Raw genomic sequence first — 16719 nt, 5'->3', positions numbered from 1 at the left:
ATGGGTATAGCTCTGAGAACTAGGGCGGGTATCGCGCCCGCCCTGACCCTAAAATACGCTTTTTACTTGTCCCTAAAAATATTTTTCGTAGTAGTGAGAGGAATATATATTGTGCAAATGCATGCTATGAAGGGATATGACCAAGTTGCTAAGCTTGTGCCTACGTCACAGGCTAATCGGTGCCATTTGTAGGCGCAAAATCCATGGACCTTGCATGGTATCAGTCAATTTACTGCTAACGACTTAAACACAAGTGTAAGCGTAAGTTACTATAAGTTGGGATTTGACTTGTAAATGTAATAAGTTGAGTCACATGGTATATATTACACCACGTTACAAGTCGACTTTGACAAAACATAGATGACAATGGAAGTGACCAAGTCTATAACGGTTTGAAAGCTACGCAAGAAATTTGGCATATGAAGGAATTGGAATAGGAATAAAGCTTGATATTATTTAGTAAGCCGGAAACGATCCGACACCTCTTTATTGAATGTCATTATGCAAAATTTCTTTGGCTTGCAATTAATCTTATGTTAGGTATACCATCACCAGTAAATATATAACATTTGTTTAACAACTGGTCCAAACAAGGAGGGCCGAAGCACAATATAATGCTATTTATGGGAGCTGCAGCTATATACTAATCAATTTGGTTCAAAAGATATAGTACCATGTTTAATAATTCTAGACCAGAATTTTTTTTGCAGGTGCTTTTCAGAGGGACATATTGGTTCTGGACATATTAGTCAAACAAGCCAGCTTCTAGAGTCTTCAAAATTTTGCAGTTCTTCGCGTCCCATGAATTACCCTTCAGTTTACTCGTTGGTCATTAATTTTAAACACGGTATGGCTTAAACTTTGAGTGAGTGATTGTAATAATTGTGGACTAATATCTCTCTCTAGAGGGGTTTGAAGCCGGAACTTTTTCCGTTATCTAAAAAATAGAGGTGTCCAAGTCATATGATCCCTTCTACCAACTATCGGGCGAGGAAATAATTCTTTGCACGCTGATGCGACCTGAGTGCGTGCTAGTTTCGTTCACTCCAAAGTCCGAATGACGCTTTGCTTGCATTACAGCTATGTGAAAGCTATGTGTGCGCTTCAATCCATCGGAGAGTTGTAGTCAAACAACTCCGGTACACCACAGATATCATTTACCTATTTGCCTCGATATAGATTAATAATATAATAACATGTGCTATTCTGATTTTGACTAGCTAGGTCAAATTTAACGGACAATAGTTTGGGGTGGGGTGGGGGTGGGGGTGGGGGGGCTGCATAGGTAACGTCTTTAGGTACGCTATCTAAATTTTAAGTATCCCTCATAAGCTGTACCATTATAATGTATATAATATAATTACCCGTCCAATCATAGCCTTACAACTTTTCCAAAATAACAAAGAGATCCAAAACAATGTTTTATTGTTGAATGCACTACTACAGGGATAGTTTTTTATCTCTGGCATTTGTTCTAACCGCCGTTGGGTCCGGAACTAATGAAGATTTTATTCCCGGGTCCAATGGCTAACTAGATGGCCGGGGGCAGGAACATTTAGTCTCAGTTGGAACCTCTAACTGGGACTAAAAGTCCCTCATTTGTTATGGTTGTGGCTCCAACTCGGATTGAAGGCACCCGGGCCCGGTGGTCCCAGTTGGAGCCACCTATTTCGGGACAAATGAAGGGCCTTTAGTAATAGTTTGTATCCAAAGAAATGAAGCAAGTTAATATATTTTGGATCATTAGGTCGACCTAAAAAATTAATAAAATTAAATTAGAATGGTACTCTGCATAAATAATTTGGAAGGAGAAATGAACTTAGAGTGAAATACCATCATAATTAATTAACTGAACTAAAAACATCATTGGGTACCCACTTGTATCTTTTGATGTCCTCATTACTTGATCTTTTAGAAAAACATACTCCCTCTATAGTTGAAAAGAAAGTCATTTTGTCCGTTTCAACACTCGTTTTGCCTGAATAATAGGCTAAACGGCAGGTGACTAACTGTTTACCGTTTAGCGTTTAGGATAACACTGCTTTGCGATAATATTTATATAAAAGTAAGAAGTCAAAGTTAAGCTTTGGAGACTGTGTCGCTATCCAGATGACTTTCTTCTCGAGTATGGAGTGAGTATATGGTGAGAAGGTGATGCTGACTTTATTTGTTATTGGGTTATCCTGGTTATGGATTTAAAGCATTTGGTTTGGAAATTACCTAGATGTTTGGATTTGGATTGAATAATGGAATTTATTGCAAAGACTTCAACTGGAAGTGGTCTATCTTTGGAATTTATTACCCGATCCAGGTACGATGATGAGTGAGAAGACGCGTGCAAGTTAACTAATGAGCAATGCATTATTTTATTGATACCATGCAGTATATATAGTATATAGGATAAATAATAGAACCCTTTGAGACAAACGTACAATATATAGCATACCACTTGACTCTATTCTCATGCTGTTATGCGACGATGAAGTTTCATTTTGGTCATAGTCAGCACATGGTGAATTATTTCATAGCTGGTAATACGTGAGGCTGGTGCAGCTGGGTCACATCGTCGGTTGTTAGGCGCAGCAGCTTGCTCATCTCTTCCACCAACCTATCCATAGCAGGGCCAGGCAGGCACATTGGTACGACGATGCCGTCTTCCCCGTTGGCGTTCTTGGAGGCTAACAGGAAGCTGGTCAGCCAGGGAATGGACGGGACGCCGACGGCTTCTGCCGGACCCCCATACACCTGCTTGCCCCATCCGAAGTCGAGATCGTCAAACTTGGCCCTTGTTGTGTCCGACAGAGAAAACATGCCGGCGGTGATGGGCGGACTTTGCCCCCTACGCAGCACAATGAGGTCGGCTGTTGACCGCATGTACTCTATGTCCACCTGGTTTTTTGCCTTCCTCACCAGCTCAACGGCGTAGCTCAGGGGGTTCATGCTGAGCTCCCCGGCCGTTGACATGGCGACCGGGACCGCGAACGCATTTCCGTAGTAGCCAACGGGGATCCCGCCGACCGTGGCAGTGTTGCGGCCACGTGCGTTGACAACCACCACCAGCATCATCACCTCATTGGAGTACGGGGCCAGCGCCATCGTGCGGAATTTCCAAATCCAGCCCGCGATGTCTGAAGGTGCGGCAGGAGCTGGGCACGAATAGCATCAATCTCTCGAGGCCCGAAGAAGAAGGAGACGAGCCGGAGCGCTGGGTTATCTAACAAAAGCATGACACTGCTGCCCTTGGTCTGATCAGTGTCACTGCCCGGCACCTCGTCCAACTTGTCGTGCACCAGCGCTGGTTGTTGCTGGTTGCGCCCATCCGGCAGCTCCCGTTTCCACACCGGTGGCGGGAATGGAGCTAGCGCACCCCGCGCAAGCTCTGCCACAGCCCCCAAGAACTGCGTCGCCCACTGTGCGTCAGCCATGGTGTGGTTCACTCGGACCGCAAGGATGAATCCTCCACAGGTGAGTCGTGTCACCTGCACACCAGACATGCATACAATGGTCAGATTCCCACTAAAGTAACATGCTGTCGCTACTTGCCATACCTGAATTATGAAATTCACAAATTCTCTTTGTTTTGCTTACACCTACTAATTAAAAATAGGTTCACTAGTGTTGAAGGAAAGACGAGGATCCAGATGTTACCTGGAAGAGCAAGAGGGGAGAGTTGAGGATAGCGGAAGAGCCGGGGACGTCAAAGATGAGCTCCTCGACGCACGGGAATGGCGGCACTAGGGGATCACCAAAGTGCTCAAGGCCAACATCAGCGTCAGCCTCGACAAACAAAACGCCCTCACCGGTGCAGTCGACGACGAGCTTCCATCCATCCTGCTCTCGGAGCCGTCCAGCGAACGGGTAGTAGGGAACTAGGGCTTTGGCAAGAGCGTCCCGTATAACCTGCGCGGGGTCCTTGCCGTCCATGGACTCGTTCCTTCGGTAGAAATGGAGGTTGGAGATTTGGACTCTCATACAGTCCTGCTCATCGAAAACCGAGAGCCGCTTCAGCTCTTGAGGCGTTGGGGCCGCCGGCACCACTAGCACTGCCGGTCGCCTGCGCACCATGAACTTGGGCACCACCGAGGAGCATGCCATTATTATGGCGGTTGCTAATGCGAAAGGAGAGATAATCGATGATTGTGGTGCGTGTGTACGTACGTGTTTATTGGTTTTAGCTGCGGCTGCTAGATTGTTATATAGGAGTAATAACGAATTCATCAATTTGCAAAGTGGAAATGTGGGAGTAATAACGAATTGATCATTTTGAGTGGAAGTCGATTCGTAAACCATCGCTGGTTTGACAATTTGGAGAAGTCTAGAAAACGCAAGTGTTCTAGCAAGTGTTGTGGGGTCAGTTGTAGCACATCGATGACCGAAGGGAGCATCTAGTCGAGGCATGCCAGCTTCTAGAGTCTTCAGCTTTGCAGTTCTTCGCTTCCCATGGATGACCCTTCATTTAACGTATTTGTCTTTAATTTTAAACAGTGTGGTTTAAACTCTAAGTGTGATTGTAATAATTGCGGACTGATACCTATCTCTGAAGAGGTTTGTAGCCGGAAGTTTCTCCATTATCTTAAAAAAAGGCTAGGCACATCTCTCGATGCAAGTTAATGTGTGTTTGTTTGCTACCCTAATTTAGGCTGTTATGCATGTGCAAGGAAGATCTTCAAAAAGGAAAAACAGTCATTATATTGGTTTGTTAAGTTGGTGATGTCCATAAAATATGCAGGCACGTACTGTCCATAAAATAGCCGAGAACCCACCTTAAAACAATCTTTTAACTCAAAAATTCGTTGGATTGGTGCATCATCATAAAATTGCGGTACTCAACATAATCTAGGCATATCATATCGCTCGATACAGGTTTAGATGAGCTACAGTAGCTAAGAACATTCCATCTGATGGATTCAATAATTAACCTCCTGTATGCCACATCATTTTTTATTCCGTCTTATAGCAAAATATTCCATATTTTTACTTATTAGTCAATAAGTATGTGTTGGTACGGGTCAACTAGTTCACATCTCTCCATCATCAATTAGTTGGTGGGTCAACTCTCTGTGCAGGCGGGGCGCGCTGCGACAAGCCGCAAACCCGCGAGGGTGTCCACAAAGTTTAACACGCGGGCAACAAGTTCGTGTGGACTTTGCGGCTAAAAAATTAATCCCGCATGTGTCCCAGCTAGGAGCTAGCTTGCCCTCAAAAAAAAAAAACTAGGAGCTAGCTTGCTTGCACAGCGCAGTTCCATTTGATTAAACCGATAAGATCGATAATAGTTGATAAAACAAAAAATACTGAAACTAAACTAAAGATCAAGTGGGCATTAATACTCAGAACTGAACGAGAGAGGAGCAGGGAGACGATGGAGAATTGAGCCAACTTGACAGCGATAGCATTGACTCTCTTTCCCTTCGTATGTTTTTATTTACATGTCGTATTAGGTTTCTACTAAGTCAAATTTGACCAACTTGAACCAAATTTATAGAGAAAAAAATAATATTTATAATATCAAATTTATTTTATCGAATCCACTATGAAATATATGTTGATAGTCATATGTTTTGTAGTTGTTGGCGCACGATCTGGGCCAACACACGAACGCGCACAGTCGAGCAGCGCGAGGAGGAACTCGGTGCAGCACCTCCTACGTGGAGCGGTCAGACCTGTCAGAGGGACTGGTCAGACCGGTCGCCGGGGTGAGTCGGCGAAGTCCGACGAACGCTAGCTTGGGAGGGACCCGTCAGGGCATGCGCACGTAGGGTTATTCTAGGGTCGGCAGGCCACCAAGAACGCCTTCAGACGTCGCGGAGACGATGGAATAACAGCAGATAGAAGGTTGGAAAAGTTAGAGTTTGGAGATAATTATAAAGGCAATAAAAAGATAGAAAAATATTGTATTGTTGTGTTTTTGATCGATTGGATTTCTCAATCGGTCGTGGCCCTTTATATTTATAGGGTGGGGTGGACTTATCCCGCAAGAAATCTTTTTACAAAATATAAATCTATGAAAATCACTAGTTGTACTCGGACTCTGCTTGGACCGGTCAGACTAGTCAAACCCACCGGTCAGACCGGTCGGCTTCTGCCGGATCGGCTACAGCATCACAAACCGATCAGACCGTCTGTGATGACCGGTTAGACCCATTGGTCTGGTCTGCTGCCAATTTTGGTCGTCAAAAGTAGTATAGTTGCTCCTTTGGTTAAAGTCGGTAACTTCGACTTAGGACAAACTTAATAAGATATGTAAATAAAAACAGAGGTAGTACGGATAAGTCGACCAGAAAAGATGGCTAAACGGCCCAATTCTTGGTCTGGACACTGCTAGGTGGACCCCCATGTTATATATGTGGGTCATGGCTTGTGTTGGGGCGGTTTGGTAGCTCTGGTGGGCCCATAAATCCTTGTGAATGCGTCTGATTCGTAGAGAGGGTGTTGCCACGGATTGATGACATGTCACCTTGCTTGTGGGCTGCATTCCTTCTCATGTGAGGCCATCTAGTGGGCCATTTGATCCTTGTACGTAGTTGCGCATTTTGCCCTGATCTGTGGAGTGTGTTTCCCTGCTTATGAAGTGCGTTTTCTCTGTTAATTCACCTACATACAAATATTTACCAACACTCGTGGAAATGGTCAGTAATAAACTCCTACTACTAGGTTGATGCTCACATTTTATGTATTTATGTAGGAGTTGACGGCCTAAATTCGGTACTTAAGAGCCATCAACAGGGCCGTAGGTGGTGATAGCCCTATTGGTCCTCCGTAATCCTCCACATTCGGATATAGCGTAGAGCTGTTGGCCGGAGTCGACTGGCAGACTAGTTGTAAACCGGTGCCCGAAGCGAGTATTGTGCCCGAGAGATCGACCTTTAACTCAGCAGTAGCACTATTTTAGGAATCCTCTCCACCCTTCTACCCATCTTGGTGTGTCTTTGGACCGATTAGAATAGAAGAGAGTGCACACACGTTCCCTGTGAATTCGATAACCCTTGGAATACTATGAGGTGAAAGCTATAACGGTATCCGTGCGCTTGCGGATTTATTCGTGATGCTAAAATACCCAACACAAGACGTTTGGAATTTCTTTTCTTTTCATGGGTAAGGCCTCAAACTGGGCTAAATAACATGAATGTAATTTTTTTACTCATTGTATTCTATTATTTGAATCAATTTCATATAAAATTTGATTTGATTCAAAAATTGCTTGAAATGTAATTAGTTAATTAAATATAGCAGATGCTACTGGGCTTCGGTGCAACTGAAGAAGAGAAACTTGGCAGGACGGGGGGAGTGCAAGCTCTGTGGTCGAGAGGAATCCACTGACCATTTACTTTTTCAATGTCCTATTGCCTGTTTTCTTTGGATCTTTATCAAAGAGACGCTGGGCTGGCGCTTGTACCCATCGGGGTGTGAGGATCTAAGTGTTTTTCTCAAGAGTTGTAAAGGTCGCAAAAATGCTCTTGTCATTTTGTGAAGGAGTGATATGGGTGTTGTGGAAAACCAGCAACGATCATGTCTTCGACAACAAGATTGTGCCGACCCTCAAGCAGTGGAGCCTGTTGGTGAGGCAGATGGAGAAGCAACAAGTTGATGAGATCATAGTTGTAACGTCCCGCCTCACCGAGGCCGAGCCCACTTACATCTGGCAGCTTTCTAGTATATAGATTGCCCTCACAGACCAGCACCAGTCTTTTCTGCACACTTTGTCCTCACTCGTGCGTATCCAGAAAGAACTTCCTGATCGGTTACGCATCACCAAATTTTTCCGGGCCAAGCACGCTTAACCTCAGAGTTCTTTGGAGATCGGCTTCCGGAAAAGAAGTTACAACATATTGGTATGAGTATTCTATTAATCCTATTAAGCCATGGGTCGGGATGTCACAATAATACATTCAAACTTATTTTTGAGTTTTTCTTTCGTGGTTTTTCTCTTGTAAATTTGCAATCAATGATATTTCATATCATTTTCTCCTTATATTTTTCCACTAGATTTTAAAAAGAGTTTTAATGGAATACCAACACATATATGTCATATCAACATTATATTTTTTTCCTATTTCCGCAAAAGGGGTTTAAGGAGTTTTCCCATGATATATCCATACATCTCCTGAGTTTTCTTACAGGGTTTTCAAGGAGTTTTTTCGATTGTTCGATTGATTACAAGACCACAAGAAGAAGCAATTGATCAGGGGGTAGTGTTATGAAGAAATTAGGATGATCAATTTCTGTAATTAATTAATTAGATTAATGAAATCATTAGGATGTCATTCGGAAGTTGTTAATTAGGGTTTAAGGGGCATGCCCCTTCGGGAACAAACACCCTTTGTCGCTCTTGGTCATGTATAAATGATGGGGTCCTTGTGCTTAATCAATACAATCGTTACATTCACTCCATTTTCCATCTCTTCTACCTTTTTACTTTACAACAAAAAACATACCAGTATGTGGTGAGGAGGTGCTGATGAATTTATTTATTATTTGGTTATCCTGGTCCTGGGTTTAAATCATTTGGTTTGGGAATGAATTACCTAGATTTTTGGATTTGGATTGAATAATGGTATTTATAACAAGGACTTCAATTGGAATTGTCTTTCTTAGACTTTGATGTTAATCCATCATTACGTGATCCTGGTATGATGATGAGTGAGAACACGCGTGCAAGTAAATTGATGAGCACATTATTTTGTTTGATAACATGTGGTATGTACGATAAAAAGAACCCACTTGAGATAAACATATACAATAGCATACCACTAGACTCTATTCTCATGCTACATTGTGATGAAGTTTCATTTTGGTCATTGTCAGCATATGGTGAATTATTCATAGCGCTGACCTCTTGACTGGGAACACGTGAGGCTGGTGCAGAAGGGTCACATCGGCTGATAGGCACAACAGCTTGCTCATCTCCTCCACCAACCTATCCTAGCAAGGTCAGGCAAGCACATCGGTGCGACAATGCCATCCTCCCAGTTGGCGTTCTTGGAGGCTAAGAGGAAGCTCATCAGCCAGGGAATGGACAGGACGCAGGCGGCTTCTACTGCACCCCCATACACCGGCTTGCCCCATCAGAAGTCGAAGTAGTCAAACCTAGCCCTTGTTGTGTCCGACAGAGAAAACATGACCGTGGTGACGGGCGGACATTGCTCCTGTGCATCACGATGAGGTAGGCTGTTGACCGCATGTACTCCATGTCCACCTGGTTTTACTCCTCCACCAGCTCAACACCGTAGATCAGAGGATTCGTGCAGAGATCCCCGATCGTCAATATGGCGATGAGGAACACGAACGCGTTTCCATAGAACCCTCATGATGAGTTCAAGAGAAATTGTCCTAAAGTGAAGAAAATGAGACTCTCTATGATCGATTAATCACAAATCCATGATTAATCCTAAGATAAAGGGTATGAATCCAATGGATTGCTAGCCACTAATCTAGCACAAGCCGGTGCACTTAAATAACAAAAAAGAGGAGCCCCAATGATGAGAAATGGTCCTAAAATGGAGAAAAAAGCTCATCATGATTAATTCATCACGAAATGCAACAATAATCCAAAGAAAATAGGTATACGTAGAAAGCCAATGGCTTGATCGCTACTAATCTTAGAACAAGTTGGTGGAGTCAATACAACAAGATTGGCGAGGTTTCAAGAGAATTTCGACAAAATCTAGCTGCAACAATGGAGGAGAGAGGTATGGTCATCGGTTTGGAGAAGAATGGTGGTGGGAGGAAGAAGGATTGGGGTTTTGTACTATACATGTTCATCACCGCCGGTGCATAACACGACTCGGGGGTGATAAGCCTCATCACCGCTGGTTCAAGCCATAAACCAGAGGTGATGCACGGCAACGCCATCACACCGCCAGTTTGTTGGCACTCTTAGCCTAAACGAATTACTCCGCAAGCGCACAAAGACCGATTATAGCTTTCATCAGTGAGTATACCTGGGATATCGAATCCAAGGAATGGTAAGGCTTCGACCAGATCTAGAACTATTCGACCGGACCCACCAAGAGAGAAGGGGTAAGAGGGAAGATGGTCTAACTCCAGATAACCTACTGTTCTACCTAGTTAACGTGCTTATTACTAACTTGATCTGCTTCGACGGCCTTAGGGGAGGACTCAAACTTGGTTAAGAAGGGTGTCTAACAGCAGCCGGCAACTACGGCTATGAAAGCACCCAAACATGGTGGACTACAAGGGAGACGGACAGTGCTGTCACCGCCTACCACAGCGATATCGTGGGGTGGAACACAACCTGAGATAGCTAACCAAGCCTGGGCACCACGCCCACAGCTATCGAGCTATTTACTCCTACCGTATACTTAGATAGAGAGCAACGTCTGATAAGTAGAACTTGCTACTTACACAAACTCAAGATCCCGTAGATCAAAGGAAGTAACTAAACAAGTAAGTAAAGCAGAAAGTAAAGATAGCAAGAAACTGAAGTTGAGACGAGGAACTTACTCAAAGATATATTCCTCCGAGGTGGATACAAAATATGAAGTAAGAGCGAGAGAATGAGACGAGGAACTTTCTCAAAGATATATTCCTCCGAGGTGGATACAAAATATGAAGTAAGAGCGAGAGAACTCGTATCCGCTCCTTTAGATTGGTTTTCACCAAAGCTCTCATCTCACACTCTCCCTATTCTAATACTAAGGAAGTAAGCAAGGTGAACACTTCTTCTCAAATGGATGGTGTGCGTTACAAGTGAGGGGTGAGTGCTCTATTTATAGTGCTTCAGGTTCTGTACGAGGCTTTGGCATCAGTTGCAAGTAGGTATAAGGCGGTTGTGCTTAACTTCCACACTAAGAGGGAGCACCAGTGGCTGACAAGTGGGGCCGGCTGGCCTGGGGTTTCCGTGGATCTCCCATCACCTCTTTCGTGGACACTCCTGATTCTCTCCTAAAGTCGGTGGTAGTTGCTTTGGCTCAACGCAGACAGTTAGGGGCCGGCCAGCCTCACCTAGGTCGGTCGACCTGGCTCTGACACATCTCGACCTCCCGTTACTCTGACACATTGATGGATGGTTGTACTTCGTTCCTCAAGTTGGTTTGGGTCTTGGTTCTTTGGTTTATCACTGCAAAGTGGACCCAACGTGACTTGGTTCAAGCCTTCCGGTCTCAACTTGTGATTCTTGTGCGAGGCACCCTTGGATTGGCTTGATCTTATGCTCAAGACCATGTTAGCAAAGCTTCATGACAATTATCCACAGGTGATAGGCTGGCTGGCCTGGCCTAGGCCGGCCGGCCTGGGATTTCTCTAATTTTTTTCAATTTTGGGTATGTCATTCCTGCATTCAAATATTCACCAAAACTTGTGGAATTTGTCAATGTTAGTAAAATTTGTAGGATTGCGGTCCTGAAAGTATGAAATCCAAAGGAATGTTGGCGATAAAAATCACCGAAATCGACTGCCAACACAGTTCCAACGGCCATAACGACCACCAACTATGGAACTAGAATGGGTATAGCAAATGCATGCTATGAAGGGATATGACCAAGTTGCTAAGCTTGTGCCTACGCCACAGGCTAATCGGTGCCATTTGTAGGCGCAAAATCCATGGACCTTGCATGGTATCAGTCAATTTTACTGCTAACGACTTAAACACAAGTGTAAGCGTAAGTTACTATAAGTTGGGATTTGACTTGTAAATGTAATAAGTTGAGTCACATGGTATATCTTACACCACGTTACAAGTCGACTTTGACAAAACATAGATGACAATGGAAGTGACCAAGTCTATAACGGTTTGAAATTAAAGCTACGCAAGAAATTTGGCATACGAAGGAATTGGAATAGGAATAAAGCTTGATGTTATTTAGTAAGCCGGAAACAATCCGACACCTCTTTATTGAATGTCATTATGCAAAATTTCTATGGCTTGCAATTCATCTTATGTTAGGTATACCATCACCAGTAAATATATAACATTTGTTTAACAACTGGTCCAAACAAGGAGGGCCGAAGCACAATATAATGTTATTTATGGGAGCTGCAGCTATATACTAATCAATTTGGCTCAAAAGAAATAATATCGTGTTTAATAATTCTAGACCAGAATTTTTTTGTGCAGGTGCTTTTCAGAGGGACATATTGGTTCTGGACATATTAGTCAAACAAGCCAGCTTCTAGAGTCTTCAAAATTTTGCAGTTCTTCGCGTCCCATGAATTACCCTTCAGTTTACTCGTTGGTCATTAATTTTAAACACGGTATGGCTTAAACTTTGAGTGAGTTAGTGTAATAATTGTGGACTAATATCTCTCTCTAGAGGGGTTTGAAGCCGGAACTTTTTCCGTTATCTAAAAAATAGAGGTGTCCAAGTCATATGATCCCTTCTACCAACTACCGGGCGAGGAAATAATACTTTGCACGCTGATGCGACCTGAGTGCGTGCTAGTTTCGTTCACTCCAAAGTCCGAATGACGCTTTGCTTGCATTACAGCTATGTGAAAGCTATGTGTGCGCTTCAATCCATCGGAGAGTTGTAGTCAAACAACTCCGGTACACCACAGATATCATTTACCTATTTGCCTCGATATAGATTAATAATATAATAACATGTGCTATTCTGATTTTGACTAGCTAGGTCAAATTTAACGGACAATAGTTTGGGGTGGGGTGGGGGTGGGGGTGGGGGGGCTGCATAGGTAACGTCTTTAGGTACGCTATCTAAATTTTAAGTATCCCTCATAAGCTGTACCATTATAATGTATATAATATAATTACCCGTCCAATCATAGCCTTACAACTTTTCCAAAATAACAAAGAGATCCAAAACAATGTTTTATTGTTGAATGCACTACTACAGGGATAGTTTTTTATCTCTGGCATTTGTTCTAACCGCCGTTGGGTCCGGAACTAATGAAGATTTTATTCCCGGGTCCAATGGCTAACTAGATGGCCGGGGGCAGGAACATTTAGTCTCAGTTGGAACCTCTAACTGGGACTAAAAGTCCCTCATTTGTTATGGTTGTGGCTCCAACTCGGATTGAAGGCACCCGGGCCCGGTGGTCCCAGTTGGAGCCACCTATTTCGGGACAAATGAAGGGCCTTTAGTAATAGTTTGTATCCAAAGAAATGAAGCAAGTTAATATATTTTGGATCATTAGGTCGACCTAAAAAATTAATAAAATTAAATTAGAATGGTACTCTGCATAAATAATTTGGAAGGAGAAATGAACTTAGAGTGAAATACCATCATAATTAATTAACTGAACTAAAAACATCATTGGGTACCCACTTGTATCTTTTGATGTCCTCATTACTTGATCTTTTAGAAAAACATACTCCCTCTATAGTTGAAAAGAAAGTCGTTTTGTATAAGGTTTGGGTCAAACATTGAAAATATAAATCATGAATAATTTTTATTTTGTTCAGTTTCAAAATGAATAGATTTTTTTGAAAAATACTTTCATAAAAATATGGATATATCACTTTGCGATAATATTTATATAAAAGTAAGAAGTCAAAGTTAAGCTTTGGAGACTATGTCTCTATCCAGATGACTTTCTTCTCGAGTACGGAGTGAGTATATGGTGAGAAGGTGATGCTGCCTTTATTTGTTATTGGGTTATCCTGGTTATGGATTTAAAGCATTTGGTTTGGAAATTACCTAGATGTTTGGATTTGGATTGAATAATGGAATTTATTGCAAAGACTTCAACTGGAAGTGGTCTATCTTTGGAATTTATTACCCGATCCAGGTACGATGATGAGTGAGAAGACGCGTGCAAGTTAACTAATGAGCACTGCATTATTTTATTGATACCATGCAGTATATATAGTATATAGGATAAATAATAGAACCCTTTGAGACAAACGTACAATATATAGCATACCACTTGACTCTATTCTCATGCTGTTATGCGACGATGAAGTTTCATTTTGGTCATAGTCAGCACATGGTGAATTATTTCATAGCTGGTAATACGTGAGGCTGGTGCAGCTGGGTCACATCGTCGGTTGTTAGGCGCAGCAGCTTGCTCATCTCTTCCACCAACCTATCCATAGCAGGGCCAGGCAGGCACATTGGTACGACGATGCCGTCTTCCCCGTTGGCGTTCTTGGAGGCTAACAGGAAGCTGGTCAGCCAGGGAATGGACGGGACGCCGACGGCTTCTGCCGGACCCCCATACACCTGCTTGCCCCATCCGAAGTCGAGATCGTCAAACTTGGCCCTTGTTGTGTCCGACAGAGAAAACATGCCGGCGGTGATGGGCGGACTTTGCCCCCTACGCAGCACAATGAGGTCGGCTGTTGACCGCATGTACTCTATGTCCACCTGGTTTTTTGCCTTCCTCACCAGCTCAACGGCGTAGCTCAGGGGGTTCATGCTGAGCTCCCCGGCCGTTGACATGGCGACCGGGACCGCGAACGCGTTTCTGTAGTAGCCAACGGGGATCCCGCCGACCGTGGCAGTGTTCCGGCCACGTGCGTTGACAACCACCACCAGCATCATCACCTCATTGGAGTACGGGGCCAGCGCCATCGTGCGGAATTTCCAAATCCAGCCCGCGATGGTGTCGAACTTTGTGGCACGCTTCTGAAGGTGCGGCAGGAGCTGGGCTCGAATAGCATCAATCTCTCGAGGCCCGAAGAAGAAGGAGAGCCGGAGCGCTGGGTTATCTAACAAAAGCATGACACTGCTGCCCTTGGTGTGATCAGTGTCACTGCCCGGCACCTCGTCCAACTTGTCGTGCACCAGCGCTGGTTGTTGCTGGTTGCGCCCATCCAGCAGTTCCCGTTTCCACACCGGTGGCGGGAATGGAGCTAGCGCACCCCGCGCAAGCTCTGCCACAGCCCCCAAGAACTGCGTCGCCCCCTGTGCGTCAGCCATGGTGTGGTTCACTCGGACCGCAAGGATGAATCCTCCACAGGTGAGTCGTGTCACCTGCACACCAGACATGCATACAATGGTCAGATTCCCACTAAAGTAACATGCTGTCGCCACTTGCCATACCTGAATTATGAAATTCACAAATTGTCTTTGTTTTGCTTACACCTACTAATTAAAAATAGGTTCACTAGTGTTGAAGGAAAGACGAGGATCCAGATGTTACCTGGAAGAGCAAGAGGGGAGAGTTGAGGATAGCAGAAGAGCCGGGGACGTCAAAGATGAGCTCCTCGACGCACGGGAATGGCGGCACTAGGGGATCACCAAAGTGCTTAAGGCCAACATCAGCGTCAGCCTCGACAAACAAAACGTCCTCACCGGTGCAGTCGACGACGAGCTTCCATCCATCCTGCTCTCGGAGCCGTCCAGCGAACGGGTAGTAGGGAACTAGGGCTTTGGCAAGAGCGTCCCGTATAACCTGCGCGGGGTCCTTGCCGTCCATGGACTCGTTCCTTCGGTAGAAATGGAGGTTGGAGATTTGGACCCTCATACAGTCCTGCTCATCGAAAACCGAGAGCCGCTTCAGCTCTCGAGGCGTTGGGGCCGCCGGCACCACTAGCACTGCCGGTCGCCTGCGCACCATGAACTTGGGCACCACCGAGGAGCATGCCATTATTATGGCGGTTGCTAATGCGAAAGGAGAGATAATCGATGATTGTGGTGCGTGTGTACGTACGTGTTTATTGGTTTTAGCTGCGGCTGCTAGATTGTTATATAGGAGTAATAACGAATTCATCAATTTGCAAAGTGGAAATGTGGGAGTAATAACGAATTGATCATTTTGAGTGGAAGTCGATTCGTAAACCATCGCTGGTTTGACAATTTGGAGAAGTCTAGAAAACGCAAGTGTTCTAGCAAGTGTTGTGGGGTCAGTTGTAGCACATCGATGACCGAAGGGAGCATCTAGTCGAGGCATGCCAGCTTCTAGAGTCTTCAGCTTTGCAGTTCTTCGCTTCCCATGGATGACCCTTCATTTAACGTATTGGTCTTTAATTTTAAACAGTGTGGTTTAAACTCTAAGTGTGTGATTGTAATAATTGCGGACTGATACCTATCTCTGAAGAGGTTTGTAGCCGGAAGTTTCTCCATTATCTTAAAAAAAGGCTAGGCACATCTCTCGATGCAAGTTAATGTGTGTTTGTTTGCTACCCTAATTTAGGCTGTTATGCATGTGCAAGGAAGATCTTCAAAAAGGAAAAACTGTCATTATATTGGTTTGTTAAGTTGGTGATGTCCATAAAATATGCAGGCACGTACTGTCCATAAAATAGCCGAGAACCCACCTTAAAACAATCTTTTAACTCAAAAATTCGTTGGATTGGTGCATCATCATAAAATTGCGGTACTCAACATAATCTAGGCATATCATATCGCTCGATACAGGTTTAGATGAGCTACAGTAGCTAAGAACATTCCATCTGATGGATTCAATAATTAACCTCCTGTATGCCACATCATTTTTTATTCCGTCTTATAGCAAAATATTCCATATTTTTACTTATTAGTCAATAAGTATGTGTTGGTACGGGTCAACTAGTTCACATCTCTCCATCATCAATTAGTTGGTGGGTCAACTCTCTGTGCAGGCGGGGCGCGCTGCGACAAGCCGCAAACCCGCGAGGGTGTCCACAAAGTTTAACACGCGGGCAACAAGTTCGTGTGGACTTTGCGGCTAAAAAATTAATCCCGCATGTGTCCCAGCTAGGAGCTAGCTTGCCCTCAAAAAAAAAAAAAACTAGGAGCTAGCTTGCTTGCACAGCGCAGTTCCATTTGATTAAACCGATAAGATCGATAATAGTTGATAAAACAAAAAATACTGAAA

General features: G+C 44.0%; 1 protein-coding gene and 1 pseudogene across 1 annotated transcript; both read right to left on the bottom strand.

Moving 5' to 3' along the window:
- Positions 1-2364: 2364 nt before the first annotated feature.
- On the bottom strand, positions 2365-4145 carry LOC120699329 (annotated as a pseudogene).
- Positions 4146-13738: 9593 nt separating this feature from the next.
- Positions 13739-15562, bottom strand: LOC120699328 (benzyl alcohol O-benzoyltransferase-like). Its single transcript, XM_039983290.1, has 2 exons — positions 15064-15562; positions 13739-14894 (listed from the first exon to the last, which is right to left on the bottom strand). The coding sequence occupies exons 1-2, from the start codon at positions 15508-15510 to the stop codon at positions 13914-13916; spliced, it is 1428 nt and encodes a 475-aa protein (XP_039839224.1). The 5' UTR covers positions 15511-15562; the 3' UTR covers positions 13739-13913.
- Between the last annotated feature and the right edge of the window lie 1157 nt (positions 15563-16719).

Source organism: Panicum virgatum, chromosome 3K, assembly GCF_016808335.1.
Source record: "Panicum virgatum strain AP13 chromosome 3K, P.virgatum_v5, whole genome shotgun sequence".
NCBI classification, from domain to species: Eukaryota; Viridiplantae; Streptophyta; class Magnoliopsida; order Poales; family Poaceae; genus Panicum; species Panicum virgatum.
The sequence above is the reverse complement of the archived record's forward strand: the minus strand, read 5'-3'. Positions and strand labels throughout refer to the sequence as shown.

Excerpts from the sequence above, each read along its gene's own strand:
- LOC120699328 (XM_039983290.1), bottom strand. The coding sequence starts at position 15,510 with ATGGCATGCTCCTCGGTGGTGCCCAAGTTCATGGTGCGCAGGCGACCG. Across the intron at positions 14,895-15,063 it reads CTCCCCTCTTGCTCTTCCAG|GTGACACGACTCACCTGTGG; the intron begins GTAACATCTGGA and ends TCTGGTGTGCAG.